At 45.5% G+C, this 19,996-nt stretch overlaps 1 protein-coding gene across 1 annotated transcript in view; it reads right to left on the bottom strand.

The window, feature by feature from the left end:
- Positions 1 to 19,996, bottom strand: part of Pdlim1 (PDZ and LIM domain 1) — a 48,592-nt gene that overhangs the window by 16,301 nt on the left and 12,295 nt on the right. The window contains 3 exon segments of the mRNA NM_017365.2: positions 3,999 to 4,192; positions 8,552 to 8,636; positions 11,012 to 11,163. Of these exon segments, the coding sequence (NP_059061.1) occupies positions 3,999 to 4,192; positions 8,552 to 8,636; positions 11,012 to 11,163 (431 nt within the window).

Below are 19,996 nucleotides of genomic sequence, written 5' to 3' on the forward strand. Positions count from 1 at the left end.
TGTAGGATTGGTAAAGATCTTCTCCCAATATTTTGGTTGTTGTTTTGTCCTAACAACAGTGTCCTTTGCCTTACAGAAGCTTTGAAGTTTTATGAGATCCCATTTGTCGATTCTTGATCTTAGATCATAAGCCATTGGTGTTTTGTTCAGGAAACTTTCTCCAGTGCCCATGTGTTCGAGATGCTTCCCCACTTTTTCTTCTATTAGTTTGAGTGTATCTGGTTTGATGTGGAGGTCCCTGATCTACTTGGACTTATCAGCTTGCTTTCTTATAGAACCCAAGACCACCAGCCCAGGGACAGCACCACCCACCATGGGCTGGGTCCTCCCACCTTGACCACTAGTTGAGAAAATGCCTTAGAGCTGGGTCTCATGGAGGCATTTCCACAACTGAGGCTCCTTTCTGTGATAACTCCAGCTTGTGTCAAGTTGACACACAAAACCAGCCAGTACACATGCTTTGGGAGACCTAGTACTCTGGGATTTTTATGCTTGTTATAGGAGCTCAACCACTTAGGCCATATAAAAAGCCATCTCTTGGGAGAGATGCTGGCCAGGGATACCGATGACTGAACTTAGGCAATGACTGCATGGGAGAGGAAAAGTTCACAGTAGGCCAAGGCGACTCTTCTCTGGAACCTGCTTGTATGCTTCCACTCTTCCCTCTGAGCTCCTGGCACTCAGAAGGGCTGAGGCAGACTTCTCCCCATCAATGAACTCAGCAGTAAGCAGCATCCCCTCGGTTCCTTCCACCACAATGTACTGCATTCCCTTGAGAAGCTGGTGGAAAGGTCAGTGGCTAGGAGCCCACCTTAAAGATCAGAAGACTGGGTCTCAGAGGATTTACAAGGTCTGCCTAAACTCACTCGGCTGTCAGGAGGCAAAGCCGATTTCTAGGACTCGTCTACAAGCTGGGAGAGAGTAGTAGACATCGTATAAATTATGAAATCTAGTCTGTGTTCATCACCAAATTTTTAACAGGTCCCTTTGAAGAGGTGCGAGCGAAGGTGCTAGCAATATTTCTTTCATTGGACTGGTACCCAGTAGGTACTCAAGAGAGGATTACTGAGCTGAAGTCATCTAGCCAGGAAGGGCAGCAGAGGGCCTCCCCTTCCAGTGTGAGCACTGAGGCCCGCTGAGGAGACCCTCAGATGCCTTTCCAGATGGTAATGCTACTGCTGACATTCTGACCTGCCTGGGATGCTGCTGTACGGACACCTACAAGACAGCCACACACACAGCAGAATGATCTGAAGGGCTTAGACCCCTCTTGCTACCCCCACCCCCAATCAAAAACAAAACAAAACAAAACAAAACAAAACAGGGTTAGCCCCAGGGAATGGGTGATGACCTCAGAGGCAAAGTATGCAGTCAGCCAGTTCTGGAACCTCAGCGAATTCAGACTAAACAGTGGGGGAGAGCCAGCTCCTGGCCTTGTGCTGAGCAGGGATGGTTAGAGAGTGGCTGCTGGGTTGGCGGGATCATCTATCTCTCGTTTCTGAGAATTTACTAGAAACGAGCCACCAGGCAGAGATCCCTGGTCAAGAAACAGGCTCAGCAGCTGCTTCGCCTCCAGCTTCAGGGAGTCCCACTGCTTCTTAGGCCCCTGCTCCAGGAGCTTGGGTTGAAAGAGATACTGGGCCCCTTCGCTGAGGGAATCTGCAAGGAAACTTGATGAAGGCCCCCAGGCTGCTGCAGCCAAAGAAACCATGCCTGCGTGCCAGGAGTAGACAATGGGGGGTGGGGAGCAATTAGGGAGCATGAGAGAAGAAGAAAGAAGACATTAAGGAAGGAAAAACATCTAAGGCAGCCACCCTAAAAATACTTTCCAGGCACATACTTCTCCCAGCGCATAGCAGTTCTTTCAATTAAGGATGTGTCATTTCCTGGGTTATTAAATCCAGATCATGGAACATTCCACTCTGGGATAGTAAAGGAAGGGTCACGTTCCCAGCCTCTCCAAGCACCATAAGCAGCGAAAACACGAGAACGGTGGCCCTCGGTGTTCAGATCACTCCTCACTGAGCTGCATGCAAGCTTCCCTCCAGGGTATGATGCTTAGCGAATTCCCTGCATGGTACTTTCCCATGTATCCCTAGCATCCCCATAACCACCTAGAAGGGTATCAACCTACCAAGCAGGTAAGACCTCTCAGGAACCATGTTTTCCCGTAAGAGGCAGTAGTACCGGTCAGTGCTCTCCAGCATCTTCTGAAACCAAAGACTCACTAGACTTAAGAAACATACAGATCTGTCCCATCCTGACATCTCAGTATCAGGGACAAAGACTCATGTGCAGAAGATAGCCAGTAGTCTCCGTATCTGTCTGATCTGTCTGTCTTCATCCGCCACACTCCCTCCATTTTCTCCCCACAGACCCTGGAGACCACAAACACAGTGGGGTTCCTGCAACAGCTCTCCAAACAGTTAAGGAACCTGGGACTGTAACCCTACACTCCCCCCACCCCACCTAAAATGAGCTAAAATTTAGACAGATTAAATAAATTGAACAGGAAAGAAACTGAATGGCGAAATGGGCTTTGGGAATCAACACGAAATCTGAGCGAGTAGAGGTCCCGAGAGGTTGGATAATTTTGAAATGCACTCTGTTTTTCAAACAAAATTTGAAAGTCACCAACATTTAACGGTTGGTAATTTCAGGATTTAAAAAAAAAAAATTCCCAGCATGTGTTTCGGTGAAAGCAATCGGCAGAGGTGGGGATCCTAGGCCTGCAGACACTTTTGGGTTGGAACCACCATCCCTGTGGGCAGAACATGAGCCTGGGGCTCCACAAGGGCAGCTCAGTTCTGTTTGAACTGGCAGCTCTACCCTGTGTTCCTTACCCCGCAGGCCGGACCTCAGGCCTATGAGTCCTAATCCTCTCCCCACCCTTAACACTGTCATACCCAGTTTCCTTGCCATGGGCAGCTGGAGTGTCTAAAAGAACAAATTTAGGTCCCTCTGCTAGGAGAAGCAAGAGACCAGATAGAGAGGGAAAGGCAAGTACAGCCCACACGTATGTGACAGAGGACTTGCCTGCCTGGTTCTTCTTGCTGGTCCCATCTCTTCTCTTGCTAAGCCAGCTTCTGTCACAGGCCAGAAACCATTCCTACGGGTGGGCCCTCGAAGCTTTTATCTCTGTCATTTCTAGTCTGCACTGGTGAGGAAGCAAGCATTGCTTCACCAGGACTGCACAACTGCATGTGCTGCTCAGGTCCAGTGGGAAACGTGGAGTAGTCCCCCCCAATACTCCACAGCGAGGGCTCCCTCAGGACATGCATGGAAGTCCTGTGAAAGACCATGACCAGAAGCTGAGGATGACCACAGCACTTAGGGCAAGAACGATTCTCCATCGTTACGAGATCTGTTTGTGTCCAACATGGTGCTGGGCATTTTATGTTTTCTTTCCTCTCTCGAGGGTGTGGGCATACAAAGGAGCACAGCACGGGTGCACAGATGCTCGCACACATGTGGAGGCCCGAGGGGGACATCAAAAGGCTTCTTCCATTGCCCCTTACCTTATTCACCAAAGCCAGGGCTCACCTGTGGGAGTCTGGCCAACCTGCTTGTTCCAGATCCCCCGTCTGTACCTCTGAAGTACTTACTGGAACTACAGACAAGCCACCAAGCCCATCCACCATGTATGCAGGTTCTAGGGACAGAACTCTGGTCCTAAGCTCAACAGCAGGACTTCAACCTTTAAGCCACTGCGTCAGCAACACATTTTCTTCTTCTTCTTTTTTTTTTTTTTTCCCGGAGCTGGGGACCGAACCCAGGGCCTTGTGCTTGCTAGGCAAGCGCTCTACCACCGAGCTAAATCCCCAACCCCAGCAACACATTTTCTTATTTTCACTACAACTCTACAAAGAGGAGGGGAAGAAGCCCTTTCCACATGTAAAGAAGTTGAGTGGCAAAGGTTTCCCCTCAGGCTTAGTAGAAGAAACTAATGGAAAGGGCCTCTCCCAGGACGAGCCCGGAGACTTCGGGGGTCTACTTACGGCCTGCTGTTCGCCTCCTCCCCACTGGCTGAGGTCTTTGACTCCACTGCATTGTTGAAGTTAGAGATGTTTTCAGATGAGTAGAGGCCGGTAGGGCTGTTGTACTGGTTTGTGATGACCCGGGTGCCAGGAGCAGGTGAGGCGGTAAATGGCATAGCACTACGGTTGTGGGCACTTCCGATGTGCAGGACTTCCTGAAGGCAGGGAGCAGAGAAGAGAAATCAAGGAGCCGTGCACCCTGTACCCCTGATCTTGTACAGGGCAGGCTAAAAGCCAGGGAGAACCTCCAGCTGAGCTCCAGAGGCCTGGTTCAAATCTAAACTTCCGCTTCGGGCATAGGGGCTCAGACAAACGCAAGGAGACGTTGATCAATAAGTGGTAAGGCACCCACACATGCACAATTGCAATCCCACGCCCTCTCCATCAGTTCCATCTCTGCCTCTTCCCCGAGACCCAGAAAAGCTGATACTGGGTACCTCTGGGGAGGATAACATGTGTGCTCTGGCTACCAGGACCCAAGTCAGAGCTGAAGCATCCTTTCAGGACACATTCCAGAGACATTAGGAAAAAGTAGAGGGGTAGCTTAGACAACCACACAGCCCTCGATGTCAAAAGGTAAACTCCCCAGACCCGAGCAGGTTAGATCAGCAAGGAGAGAGGCTAAGAGGAGGAGCAGCTGCTGACTACTTGTCTCGGTGCTTGCAAATGACCACTGAGGTGCTGAGGGCCTATCATTTCCTGTCGTAAAACACAAGATGGAAGGTTCTGGATGCGGGGTCCAAGGCAGGACCTGTGGACGAAGGGCTTTGAGTTTCCGGGTCCTCATTCACTTGTCCACTGCCCGAAATCTGGTGAACAATTCTAACTACAATCTCTCTAGGCATCTGTGTAGACATACCAAAACCAAAACACCATTTTGATTGAATGATTGATTGATTGGTGATTGATTGATTGATGATTGATTGATTGATGATTGATTGAGACAGGGTTTCTGTCTGTAGTCCAGCTGTTCTGAAACTTACTCTAGACCAGGCTGGGACCAAACTCAGTGCCTCCTGAGTGCTGGGCTTAAAGACTCGTGCCACACAGCCTTGATATACTTTTTAAACTAACATTCCTTTTAAAAAATTATCACAGATTATCTGATGACTCAGTTAGCAAGGTTCTCCCTGCTCCAGTGCTCGAAATCAATTCCAGCTTCCAGTGCCAAAAGCGGTGTGTAGCCTTCTAAACTCAACGTGTTTTCTGAGTTCCCACGAAAATTCTTTTAAACCCTGGTTTCTTTCTTTAACGCCTAAATGACCAAAAAAAGAATTCCAGTTCTATTGTTCTTTTTCTCCTCTTTTAAAAAAGAAAACTTGAATGTTTAATTGGAAAGCATTATGAATGAGAATTGTTTAATTAATTACAAAACTAATTTAAAGCAAAAGGCAGCTAAACACATCTTTGTGATTAAGATTTCTCTTTTACTATTCCGGTAATTTTTTTTTTCAAGTCAGGGTCAGTGAGGTTTAGTTCACTCTCTCTGTCCATGTCTGCACAAATATTCAAAAAAGAAGCTTCTATATCTTCTTGTTTTTGTTTTTGTTTTGTTTTGTTTTGTTTTGAGACAGGGTCCTGTCCTGGCTGTCCTGGAACTCACTATGTAGACCAGGCTATGTACAAATTCACACAGATCCACCTGTTTCTGCCACTAAGCCTGGCTACAAACAATCACAAAAGAGGATGGTAAAGAAAAGAATGGTCGTAAGGAATGGTTAGGTAATTTTATGTGCACTGATTCAAAGAAATCAGAAAACCATTGAATGCTGGCTGTGAAAGACAGCAACCAATTTAATTAGAGGCCAGGGGCTCTCACCCCCATCACTCAGGCAGCATGGGCAGACACAGGACAGCACACAGCATGAACCCTTCTTCTGTCTGCCCATCAATTCTGGGAGCAGCGCAAGAATCTTATTCTGAAGTCTTGCCTCCAATTACCCCTGACACTTTCTGTTTGGCCATGGGCAAGTTATGCCTCTCTGAGCCCACTTTTCTGCACTTCTTCAGGAGGACATTGGGGTGACCAATGTCAGCAAGCACAGGACCAAGTCTCATCTTCTCTTCCCATAGAAACAAAAATAGTTCCAGTCAGAAGTCCATGGGGAACCATGTCATACATTTTTATTATGTATTATTTATTTACTGCCCGAATTATAGCTTATCTCCATTTTGTGGGATCACACTCAGGTCTCAGGCAGGTCTGGCAGCAGAAGCCAATCCCTCGACCCTCCCCACCCCACCCCCGCCCTGGTTTTCTTTCGTGGGAATAGTGGTATTTTTTTTCTTTGGGGTGGCTTTTTTTTTTTTAATAATTTCTCCATTCTTGCTTTATAAAGCATCTTTCAAGAATGCGTCTGGTGTGTACGAAAAAGAAATATTTCTACCCCCATGTGGATTCTAGTCTTTCCAGAAGGCAGGCGGATTTAGGGCTTGCCTTTTGGAAGGGATGATGTAATTGTTTGGGCTTTGTATTTACTGGTCTCCAAGGAAACTCAATAATGAGGAAATACAAACTAGGTATGTTACTATGTTGACCTCAGATAAGCTGGGGTGTTGGTTAGCTTTATGTGAACTAGCAGGTCTTTACAATATCCGTGAACTCTGTTCTCACTATTTGTCCTCGAGCTCAAAAGTCTCAGAAATAGAAGATCTGGGAAAAGGGGAGGTGGGAAGATTTTTGCATGAACAAAGAATGAATGAAGAGAAAAATACACTCAAGCTAGCCTTTAAAATAGTCTGAATAATTTTTTTTAATCTGAAAATGACCTTCAAAATATCAACACTGAAGAAAAAAATTATAACCAAGACATAGATGGTTGCCTCCAATGAAAAGTGACGATTGTGGACCAAGTAAAGCCAAAACCATTTCCCATGTTATAAAAATATTTGGAAACTTAACATGTGATGGTTATTGCAAAAAGAAAAAATTATAACTACATTTCTGAAATTTGAATGAGACCTCTTTAAGAAATTAAGACATAATTATCCATTCAATTTTTACACAACTAAGGAACCACATGGATTCAATTTCTTATCATTTCTATGTTATACATAACTACATGTTATCTTTTCAGTACTATTTCTATTTTGAAAAACCAATAGCATCTTAAACTTAAAAGTTCAATTTTCAAATCTTCAACTGGGGTTAAATATATAATCGTCACAACCCCATTTTGAAAACTGCAAAAGGGATTGGGGATTTAGCTCTGTGGTAGAGCACTTGCCTAGGAATCACAAGGCCCTGGGTTCGGTTCCCAGCTCCGGGAAAAAAAAAAGAAAAAAAAAAGAAAACTGCAAAAAATTTATCCACTTATTCATTTATTTATGGTTGTTTCATTGTTGTATTACATGTGAGTGTGTCTGTGTCTGGGTGTGTGTGTGTGTATGTGTGTGTGTGTGTGTGTGTGCACTTGTGTGTGCACTTGTGTGTGTATGTGTATGTGCACTTGTGAGTGTGTGCACTTGTGTGTAGAGGCTGGAGGCTGATATGTGATATCCCCCCAATCGCTTCTCCATGTTTTTAAACACAGTGTCTTTCAGTTGAACCCAAAACTCAGCCTTCTGGCTGAACTGGCAAACCAGCTCGCATTGATGGTGTTTCGGATGGGAACAGTCATGCCCAGCTTTGACACATGGCTGCTGGAAATCCAAGCGTGGGTCCTTGTGCTTATATGAATGTACTTTGCCCATAAGCCACTTCCTCAGCCACACTAACTGTTAATAATTCATTCATTTATCCAACAGAGAACATTTGTGGTGAGAAACATGGGCATTTTTACCAATGTGTTCTAAATATTTCTGTATTTATTTCAAAATATACCCACATAGTATAGATATCTCAGAAGACACAAGTAAAGGAGAAATAAAAACACCTATCAGCTGTCTACCAAGAGATTCGTTTTTAAATATGGACTCTCAGGACTATCTACTGTTGTAGAAAATTCTACTCGACCAGCAAACAATGCGGTGATCCTTCCTATATTTTTCCAAGATCAGCTGCCACTTCATTTAACGAATTTTAATGTCTTTCCTCGGATTTCACCATAACAAAAACAGATTTCCACTTCAGGACTCATAGGGGAAGAAGGGTGTACTAGTAAGTCCCTATGGTTCTTTCTGACTCTGCTTCAGGCCTAAAGGCATCCTCACATCTCGGGTGACTCTTCTGTACCTCATCTGTAAGAGCTGAGTTAGCTCTCAGGTTTTAGTACAGTCCTACCAATCCTATTTGCAGGAAGGCCTCTGTCCCTTCTCCCTGGCCTGCCCTCCTACTCCTTATCCTTACTCCATAGCAGGCCATGTCCCTGCCCTGGGGTTTTCCAGCCCTTTCCTCTGGCAGTTTCCCTTACGGGAAGAACTGAACTTACGCCAGATCCCAGCAATGACAGTGAAGGCCTCTCCCGACCACTTTATCCCCAGACCTCCAGCGCAGGAAAAACAGAGGCTAGCTAAACAATGCCCAAGCAGGAAAGCAGCCAGCAGAGGACTGGCAAAGATAAGCACGTACTTACTTGGGGTTCCGACGCTAAATTCATCTTGTAGGGGTGACGTTTCCCCTCCTCGGTCACTAGAGGAGACCAAATCTTCTGCTCAGACCTGCAGCAGACGAACAAAGCTGTTGTTCCCCTCGGTTGTTCCATTTCATTCTGCTTTGCAGTGACCCAACTCAGCATCTCACATTCGTCAAGCCAGGGCTAAAGCTGCTGTCTCGCTCATGTTAGACCAAGAATCAGCCTCTGTAGCTACAGGTTCTGCATTTGGTCAGTTTCAGACAAGCTCTGCCTCGGTGCTGAACACATGCAGACTTTTCCCCTTGTCTTATGGTATAGCAATCGTGTGTGTAGCATTTGCATTGCTTTAGATATTACAGGTAATCTAGAGATGATGTCAAAGACTGCAGGAAGATATACGCATAGAGCATGTGTGAATACTACGCTGTTTTGGACAGAGGGACTTTGGTAGTAGCAGATTTTGATATCTGCAACAATTCTGGGTTCCAAACCCCAATGAACACCAAGAATCAACTTTATGTGCTAAAAGCAAATGAGAAAAAAAAATCCCTTTGCTTTAACTTCTTCTATCCTCTGAACTTGTACCCTGCCATCGGACCCACCCCCTACTTATAATTAGATGACACCCATGTTGGATGGCTCCTACACACAGCCTGAAGGGATTTTTTTCCAAGCTGGCCTGCCTTCTGATCTAGTCCCAGCCTCCCTCATTACAGTCTGGGACACTGACGTAGCCACAAGGTTCTTCTGACTTGCTACGCCTCCCTCACGATGCTACCTCAATTCAAGGTGGGATAGACTTCAACCCTATCCCAGCTCAGTGTTGCTAGCTGTAGAGAGAACATCCTGTGTGTTGCATGGATGCATGGCCTGTCAATTAAAAAGCCTATGGCCTATGGCTTAGGCAGGAAATATAGAAAATGAGACATCAGGAGGAGAAAGAATTCTGAGAGAGAAGGAGGTGGGGAGATTCGCTGGGAAGATGTGACAACTGAATACATTGTATTTGAGAACAGGTAACCAGCCACGTGGCAGAATGTAGGCTAGAATCCATGGAATATTTTAAGTTATATCTAATCAGAAAAGAGCTTAGTTATATGGCCAAGGTATTTGTAAATATATTTTGAGTGTAAATCTTATTTCTGGGATCATGGGGCTGGGAGGAAAAACCAGGTCCTAACTTAAACACCTAGCCTAGACCATATCACCAACGTATTTACAAATCAAGCATCCTTTTTCAGTATTGCAAAAGACTTCCCTCCTGCCAATCATACAGCAATGGTCTTAGTCCAGTTTCAGATTTTATTAGCATGGGTTTTTTTTTCTCTTCAAGGTAGAGAATATTTATACTTTACTCTGTATTTGCCACAGTAACCGGTGACAGACAATTATAGGACACACCTGTACAATTTGTTGGCAAGCGAATTAAAAAAAAAAAATCAATGAACCTATGAATAAATGCATGAATGACTTGAAAATGAGTTTGAGGAAAAGATCGTGGGCAGAGCAAGGTAGAACAAGAGATGAGAGCAAAGGCCCAATGTGCTTCTGAAGCACAATAAAATGGTCTGCCTCCCAGAGTTATTAGGGCTCCAAAGGGAACAAAATATTCTCATATTTTTCCATCCAGTCTTGGTCTGTCTAACAATCCTAGAGTAAAAGGAGGAGGAATTAAAAGAAAAAAGTCACAAAATGTACTCGACAGAGGAGAACATGACGAGGAGCTATAAAAGCAAAGGTTGGTGAGCCATTAAATAAAGCAGGTTCGCCCAGCAAACAGAACCTGAACTTGATCCAACAGGAACTAGGAAGCCACTCAAAGCTGAACCAATCGCTCCTGACATCTTGGTTTCTTAGGGCACCTTCCAAGACCGAATGAAAGAGAATGGAAACTCTACCCTGATTACAGCTTCCAAGTGCTTTCCTGAGCTGTCTGCTCAGTGCCTGTGTTCCTTTCCGGTGGTGCACCTGAACTCACACTTGGCACTTACTCTAACAACGGCTGTCCTCTCACAACACAACACCCCCTACTCCTTGGGTCCTTGGAAGGAACCCCATCCTGAGGATACTCGGAGGAAGACATTCGCATCTCATTATGGCTTAAGAGCATCTAACTCATTCTACCTCCTCGAGATTTTCGTTAGTTGTGTTAGATCAAGTCAAAGTGTGGTCACTTAATAGAAAGAGGCCGACGCATAATAAGCCAGCAAGAGATAAGAAGTCCTGTGGACAGGAGAGAAGAAACGATCAACCTCAAAATTCAAAGCCACAGACCTGGTGTGCTTTCCTCAGGAATAGCAAAGAACGGGGAAGGGCAGGGGCTTCTGAGATGGGGGGAGGGGAGGAGGAGGAGAGAGGGGAGGGGGAGAGGAGAGGGGGAGGGGAGAGGAGGAGAGGAAGGGAGGCCCTGTCCACAGCTTCCAGTCTGTTAGGAATTAACTAATATCTCCACAGCCTCACCTGGATACTGTGAGCGTCATGTTGTCTACGCAGCCCTTGATTTTGTTCTGAGCTTCCAAGTGTGTCATACTGCTGGTATCTTCCCCATCAATGGCTGTGATCAAATCTCCTATGCATAAGTTAGCTATAGCAGCCTTGCTCCCGGGAGTGACCTGGCAACAGAGGGGAGAGCACAGCGGTTACTATTTGTCTCCAGGAAAAGCAATGAGTAGACACCACCGGGTTAAGTACTAATAAAGAGCAAAGCATGGAAAAGCAGAACCAGGCATGGTACTGCACACCTGGAATCCCAGGTCTGGGGAAACTGAAGTAGGAGAAAACTTGAGGCTAGCCTGAGCTACATAGTTTGTTTGAGGACAACCTCGGATATATAGCAAGACCTTGGAAGGATGAAAAAAAGAAAGAGCAGGGAGAATAGTGTGCAAGAAAGTGTGTGTGATGGTTTAAATATGCTTGGTCCATGGGAAGTGGCACTGTTAGGAGGCGTGACCTTGTTGGAGGGGCGTGGCCTTGTTGGAAGGGGCGCGGCTTTGTTGGAGGAGGCATGGCCTTGTTGGAGGGAAAGTGTCACTGTGTAGGCAGGTTTGAGGTCTCCTGGTACCCAAGCTCTGTCCGGTGTGGAAGAGAGAACCTCCTTGCAGAAGACAGTTCTCTTTTGCTACCTCCAGATCAAAATGTAGAACTCTTAGCATCTCCAGCACCGTGTCTGCCTCCACACTACCATGCTTCCTGCCATGATGATTATAGACTGAACTTCTGAAGCTGTAAGCCAGCCCCAATTAAATGTTTTCTTTTATAGTAAGAGTTGCCTCAGCTCTGGTGTCTCTTCACAGCAATGGAAACCCTAATTAAGACGGTGTATTAAAATTATAATTTAACTAGCAGCAATCCTTCATGTCTACACAACCTGTTACCATGTACTGAGTCTTTCCTGTATGTGACCCCATTGTCCCCTTACAACAACTCTGTAAGAAATAGACACCAGACACTGAGGCTTATAGTAAGCTCAATGACCTACACGGGGTCACCCAACTAGTACATTACTAGACATCTAGCTATCCACTGCAGACTCACTTAGTGTTCTGACCTCAAAATAAGTCACCAACATATTTTAAATGTACACATTTAGAGAACGTTGTGTACAGTGACTTCTACTTCTGTAAAATCATTGCATATGTTATAAATTATAAGCACCGACCAAACTGGAATCGCTCACAGCTACACATTTCAGTAACTGTGTTCGTTTCTTTACAATGATCTTGAGTTATTGTTATAATTTTTTTTAAATCAATAAAAACAATGTTTTAAATATGGTACTGTGTGGGTTTGCACCAGGAAGTTGGCCATGGTTAGGGTCCTTCCCTACAGGTGGCTGGTTTTCTACAAGTTATGCTTCCAGACCAGTCGTTCCAAATTTGCAGACCGCAGATGCCTACTGTGGTCAGTTAGTAAATTCGCAGGGTCCTCAAATCCATCTGTCCGCGAAGGATTCCCTGTAGACAGAGTCAATGTGCCCCCACACAGACCTACAAAGGCTTTTCAAGGAAACATGGAAGCTGGCGTGATGAACGGCACTCTGGCCTCGGAGTAACCGTTTGCCATTGGAGCGGTTTTCAGTCAGGTAACCAAAATGTTACCGTCATCACCCCAGAGCTGGTCCGTGACTACATGACATTAAAAGGTCTTCCTAAACAGGAAGCCAGGGGAAGAATGATACACGCCCCCAGATCCCCAGTGCCCAAACAAGGGCTTTTGTTTCTTCTTGGGAAACCCTGTAGCTCTGGGAGCTAATGGAAGATGTTGGGATCCACAGGTAACTCCAGCGCTGGTCCTTTCAAGAACCAAATCAGGATACAAGACTAAGGAAAACGAGCCTCAGTTTTCCACAGCCAAGTTTCCAAAGAATCCAAACAAAATCAAAAAACACTAGCCCTCACAGGGCTGCTGGTGCGGGGTCCCTGCGGTGGCCTACTACCTCACTGGCACCCTGACCCCACAGTATGAGGAGTTGAGTTAGTCCTTAAGGTCCCTTCTGGCTTGAACATATTCTGGCTTCACCAGACAAAACTCCCCCGGGAATTTGAAGACCGGAAACTAGTTCAGAGATCCTGACCTCCTACCCTTTCTGTCAGGCTCTCCCATCTGACTCTCACGAAACAGGAGCTGTGCTCCAGGCAGTGGAGCCGCCTGACACAGCCCTTCCTGACAATAAGCAATAGGAAACTCATTCTGAGTCACTTGGTGTAGAAGTAAAAACAGACTGACCTGGTGTTATGCGATACACACAGTCTACTTTTCCTAAACAACAATGCAGAACTTTGCTTTTTTGGTTTGTTTGTTTGTTTTTGTTTCTTTGATGTTTTTTGGAGAATGGTATCCCAGGCTGGCCTCAAACTCACTTTTTAATGGTCCTATCTAAGTATCCCTTCATTGGAGGTTGGTAATGGCTCTAGTCTGGCAAATTCTATCTCCAAGCAGACTAGCTGGAAAACCAGGAGAATAATGCCGACCAAAGCCACTCATTTATGACCAAATGTGATAGTATAAAAGATCAGGCCCCTTTAGGATAACCCTGAAACACTTTAGCAAGCCTCCCCACCCCCAACATCCCCACCCACCACCCATCTCCCACCCTCATCCTCCCCACCTCCCAATTCCCCCACCCTCCCACCCCCAGGCTACCTCTCCACTAAGCTCTAGCTTCCTCCGTTTTTTTCCACCTCAGTATTTTTGACTCTGCCTGACCTCGACTCTTCTCACCTTTTCAGTCTCGACTTAAATCACGCTTCTCCCAGACTTCCCTGACCTCTAAGGCTGGTACATGATAATAGGTGCCCCAAATAAGTAAGCAAAGAATGATTCAAATTAAAATATCCAGTTGTGAAAGATGTTATCACAAGCTGGGAAGATTATCCAGTGGGTAAGAGTTAACATGAGGACCTGAACTCAGGTCTCCCAAACCCAAGTAAAAGATGAGTGTCAGTACACCCTGTCGTCCCAAAGCTCAGGTAGTGGGAGAGACAGGAGGATTACTAACGTCTAAGGGCAGCCAGCTAACTAATACAGGTGAGCTCCAGGTTCAGTAAGAGACCCTGTCTCTCAGGGCTCAGGGAACTGTGTGGAAGAGGAGGTAGACAGATAGCAAGAGACCAAGGCAGGTAGATGATATCAAGGAAATAATGTCTTCCAGATAGAACAGGGTTGATACACAGGGCCTGCACAGGTCCAAACTAGACTGGGCCCCACTGCTGAGATAGGCAAGATGCAAGCCCCCATCCCTCTCCAACTAACAACTGATCACAAAGAAAAAAATCATTTCTCCAAGGGAGTCACTGGGTATACAAATCACACTTAAGGGAAGACCCAGTGGCCAGCAGTAGATGGCCAACTCAAAATGAACTCAAGGGTATTTTGGGAAACTTTTTTTTGTTTGGTTGGTTTTTTTGTTTTTTTTAAACCTTACTGGTCTTTGCTTGTATATTATGGTTTCTAATTTTGAGGGTTTTATGATCATATGTGTGTATATACGCATTTCTCCAACTCATTCTTAGCTTCTTCTGCTGTTTGCTTGTTCATTTTCTTTTATCCATGTTTGCCTTTTTATTTGCCTGTTTGTTTTCTTATGGGGGGGGGAATGGAGTTAGAGGATGGAGAGGTGGGGAGTCTGGGGAAAAAGAAGGGAAACCATGATGGGAATATATTGTATAAAAATAAATTTATTTTAAATTTTAAAAGCATAAAGGGGGAGGATCTGTTTCAGGGGGATAAGGAGAGGTGACAGAGCAGAGATATGACTTTCTCTGCACCCATATATGTTATTATTTAAAATGAATATTTCAAAATAATCAACCATGTTTTTAAATCAAGTAACTATTTCCCTTAAAAATGACTATCCTAGCCTTAGAAGGGTTTTGGGTTTGGGGTTTTTTGGGTTTTTTTTTTTTTTCTGTTTTATGTTCAATTGCTAAGAAGTCTGGAATTTCCAGCATTTGGTTCATTTTGTGGGAGTGCCATTTCTGCAGACAACATCCCAACAGGCCCCAGACAAGCTAAAACCTGTCTTAGGAGCCCCACACCTGAGTAACTTGGACCTAGCAACCTATTCTTTAATCTGATTTCCACCTTTTTTTTTTTGAGCCAAAGGAAAAGTTTTGAAAATTAGAAGAGAAGATCATCAGATCAGAACCCAACGAACCAACATTCTTTTACGAGCCATCTCTTTTCTAAAAGGCTGGGACTGTGGATACAGCCCAAAAGGTAGTAGAGTGCTTGCCCCGAATGTACAAAACCGTAGGACTGATTTCTAATATAACATAAACTGGACATGATAGCCCTTTGGAAGGTAAAGGGGAGAAGATCAGAAATTCAAAGTGATCCTTGACTACACAATGTGTTTGAGGCCAACTTGGGTTACATGAGACCCTGTCTCCAAGAAAACAAGTGGGAGTGGAAATAGGGAGGGTGGAACGAATGAATCACAGACCTTACCTTTACAGAGCTTACTCCTACAACACAGAGTGCTCACAACGAAATACTCACATAGATTAGATGAGCCAGCGTCTATTAACAACAGTTAGAGTTAGGACTAGAGAGAAGCTGTGAGTGGAGTACATTCACTCAGCTAAAACCTAAGGGAAATGGTTACTTGACTTAAAAAAACATGTTTTAACACAGAACCCCTCATAAACCCTAACCTTTCTTGCTTCAGTGTAATACTGTGGCAGATACTCTAAGTAAGTCTGCTGAAAAGAAACCTAGAACTTAAAGAGGCACATCTGCCATGTCCTTTTTTCTATACTAAGAACCGGGGTTGCCACAAAACCCTGTTGGCCAGCTGCCTCGCAGGCATGAGACAGCTCCACTCCTCTACACTGAGCTGGGGCCAGAGCCTCACCCATTATCAAACATATCAATAAGACAGAGTTGAAAAGGGCTGCTGAAGACCTGGCCCTCACTGCCGGGGAGTTCCTGTCCTGAATGGTGACTCTTTCACACACCACGGCAAACCTCAATTCTAACAGTGGCCACCATTAATGAGGTTCATTGTACACCAAGGACAATCTAAGTGGTTGGTTAGTAAGGGTTGGCTTAAGATCCTCTCTTGACGCCACAGGCAGGCAATACTATTTACGTCCTTGAAGATGAGGAAATGGAGGAACAAGGGTTAAGCCACTTGCTCACGGTGACTCAGCTTCTGAGGAGCAAGCCTAAGCAGGCACCAGGATCCGCTACATCACTGTCTATCCTAATTTCTTAGCAGCCATCAAATTCCATCAGAATCAGCTCATGATAGAGTCAGCTTCAATTTCAAAAAAAAAAAAAAAAAAAATTCTAATACTTCCCTCCCAAAAAACCAGACCCATTAGTTAAGTAGACATCCCTTAAATTCCTGTAGTCAGCTTCTCCCTACCCCACCTCCCCCTACCTCCTCCACACCCCACCCCCCCACTCCCATCCCCACCCCAAGACATCATGTAACTAGAGCATGCAACTGTTGCTATAAAAAGTAGTGTGGCTTGGGTGCAACAATGTATATTAAAGAAAGAATGTCTCCTTGGCTTCTGTAGCAGTCACTCAAGTAGAATTCATCCTTGGGCCCACCCTCAGCTCCAGATGGCCACTCCTTACCTGCAGGCTGCCACCCTGCACACTGACTCTACACTCTATGATCATAAGGCACCTTCAAACCCTATTGGATTCCCTGCTCCTACCTGGGGTCAGCTCTGTTTGTTTGTTTTATTTACATCTCAAATGCTGCCCCCCTCCAAGTCCCCCCATCCCAGAGTCCCTCCTCTCATCCCCACTCCAACCAAATAGCATACACAGACAGGCTAGACAAGGCCCCCAGCACACATGAGGTAGAGAGCTGCCTTGTCAGGCCTCAGTAGGAGAGGATGGGCCTAATCCTGCAGAGACTTGATGCACCAGAGTGGGGGAGACAGCCTGGAGGCCCCAGTCTGCTAAGATTTTTCACTTTCACTTCTGAATCATGCAAAACAGAACCTTGAAGTAGCTCTCCCTCATTCTTTGATGAGGCACATTCACTAAGCCAGCTGCTTGACAGTGACCACAGTAAGAGCCAAGCCCTTCCTCTGTGGATACTGGCACACTTCCTCCTCCCCCAGGCTTCCTTTCAACTCACTTACTGGGCACACATCTCCATGTGTATTCTGAAAGATTAGTAGCTTGTTGGTTAAATTGTGAATTCTAGAGGTAGGAGGCCAGGATTTGATATCCTTACGTTGGGATTTAGCACTTCTGTGTGCTCTTGAAGACGGATGAAGACAGCAGCCCTGACGTCAGAAGGCTGCTATGAGGGTTGCCGAAATGATTCAAAACAGAGCAAGCGCTCAGAACTAAAATGTGAGCTCTTGGCTGTGAATTCTGGGTGCCCCATGCTATGAAAAGGGCTGAGCCTGCCACCTAGGAGCTCACGTCCCTGAAGAGGAAGGCAGATGATAATGTACTAGAAGCAATAATATAACCAAAGGCTAATGATGGGGGCTGGAGAGATGGCTCAGTGGCTAAGACCGCTTACTGAACAAGCATGAAGGTGTGCATCTGGATGCCAGGACCCGTATAACAAGATTATTATGGTCTTCCTGTGAACCTGAAACCCCAGCACTGTAGGAAGGAGAGGGAGTGTGGGGGCAGGAAGATGGCTGGAGCTTGCTGGCTGTGCCAGGATGGGAAAGGATAAACTCTAAGTTCAGGGAGAGACTCTGCCTCAAAAGAATACCTGATGCCTTCCTCTGTCCTTGTACCTGTACATCCATGTATGTACACACACACCCCTACATATACACGCACACAAGGCAGGATAGAGCAGGCCAGGCTCACGCACAGTATGTAGATGGCACAGATTTAGCCAGGGCACAAAGGAGGGGAAAGGGATGTGATACTAGAGATACAGAACAGGCTGTGGGAACCCCGTGTCTTGATCTAAAAGTAACAATGAACAATTAATATCCTCACAGCATTCACTCTGTCCAGTTCCTGCATAGACAACTAGAGACCACCCGCCATGCTGAATGAAGTTCAGATGGCCTCACTGGACAGACGCTTTCTGATTTAGTCAGGGTTGCTGAGATGACACAGCATGACCAAAAAAGCAAGTTGGGGAGGAAGGGGTTTATTCGGCTCACACTTCCACAGTGTAGTCCATCACTGAAGGAAGTCAAGACAAGAACTCAAGCAGGGCAGGAAACCTGGAGTCAGGAGACGATGCAGAGGCCATGGAAGGATGCTGCTTACTGGCTTTCTATCCATGGCTTGCTCACCCTGTTTTCTTATAGAACCCAGGACCACCAGCCCAGGAGTGGCCCCACCCACCATGGGCTGGGCCCTCCTCCAGTCACTAATTAAGAAAATGCCCTACAGGCTAGCCAACAGTCAGATCTTATGGAGGCATTTTCTGAATCGAGGTTCTTTCCTCTCGGATGGCGTTAGCTTGTCATGTCAAGTCGATATAAAAGCCACCAGCACACTTTCAAGTGACAGTTCAAACTGAACCCATTCCAGGGGTTATCCAATCAACCCCCAGCCCAGCCACGCTCTTAGTGCAATGGTGCTCAACCTGTGGGTCATGATCTCTTTGGGGGTTGAACAACCCTTTCACAGGGTTCATATATCAGATATGTTGTAGATCAGCTATTTATATTACAGTTTGTAAGAGTAGCAAAATTACAGTTATGAAGTAGCAATGAAATAATTTTACGATGGGGGTCACCACAGCATGCATTAAAGGATCACAGCATTAGAAAGGTTGAGAACCACTGCCTTAGATCTTTAGAGGGTCCTGCTTTAAACCCAAGTTCTACTAACAGCCAAATGCACATGTTCCTTTAACTTCCTACGTTTGAAATCGACAGCTGAGCCCATCAAGTGAATCTGATCCACAATCAAAGTTGCTTTGCATTAGTTTTAACTTAGATCAGATAGTGATAAATTTCATATAAACCCATAGACTCTAAGCTTTTGAAAGAACATGGCAATTCTGGGCTTAGATTTCCATGTGGCAACAATCAGTACAAACTAAGGAGGCTCCATCCTGCTAAATGAGAAACATATCACCCACTTAGCCACAAATCCCATCATGCTCTTCTGAGCTAATACCGTCACCCAGAATCCTCTGCCAGTTGTCATCACTGGACAGTGACTCACCTTCCTACTTTGCCCTCTAGTCAGCCACATTTATGTTGCCTCCTGGGTCCCACATAACATGGAGTTTGGGACTGAAGGCTGAGTTCAAAAGCAATGCAGAGCAATTACACGGAATAGCACTTTATGACAGGCTAAGGTGGAACTCCATGGTGTGATAAAGCCCTGTGTTCAATCCCCAGCACTAAAGGAAAGAACTATTGCACAGCTACAATTGCCAAACACCTCTGTGTGCCCAGGTCAGTAGCCTATTTCCTCTTAACTATGGAAAGCACCCCATTTTGTCTTCAAGTGTGCCAACCAGCCTAGAGTGACGATGCACACCTACACTTCCAACACTCTTGACACCAAATTCAAACTGAAGGCCATTGTGGGATCCACAATGAGTTCAAGGCCAGCCTGGCCTGCCAAAGAAGACATTGTAACCATAGAAGAAGAACGAGAAGTGTTCCAGACTGGATAGTAAATTAATTGTTGCTCTGTTTAGACGTTGTAACCAAAGAAGAACGAGAAGTGTTCCAGACTGGATAGTAAACTAATTGTTGCTCTGTTTTGATGTGAGAGTTTCAGCAAGCCTTTGTCAGCTGTTTCATGGGTTCCGTGGCATAAGTACCCCTCTCCTTTGAAGGAAAACAGAACGAAACCTCTCTTTCCCTTTGGCTAGGCCGGCAGGTTCATCTCCTCGGTGTTACAGAACACCACTCATCTTGCCCCTTGGAGCTGGCTTCCAAACCTGGGCCCAGAAATCTTTGCAAAGATATGGTATTGACTTACAACCTCTTATCTACCAGATAAGAGAGAAGGTAAAATATACAAAGAGCCCCA

This window comes from Rattus norvegicus, chromosome 1 (assembly GCF_036323735.1).
Source record: "Rattus norvegicus strain BN/NHsdMcwi chromosome 1, GRCr8, whole genome shotgun sequence".
Taxonomy (NCBI): Eukaryota; Metazoa; Chordata; class Mammalia; order Rodentia; family Muridae; genus Rattus; species Rattus norvegicus.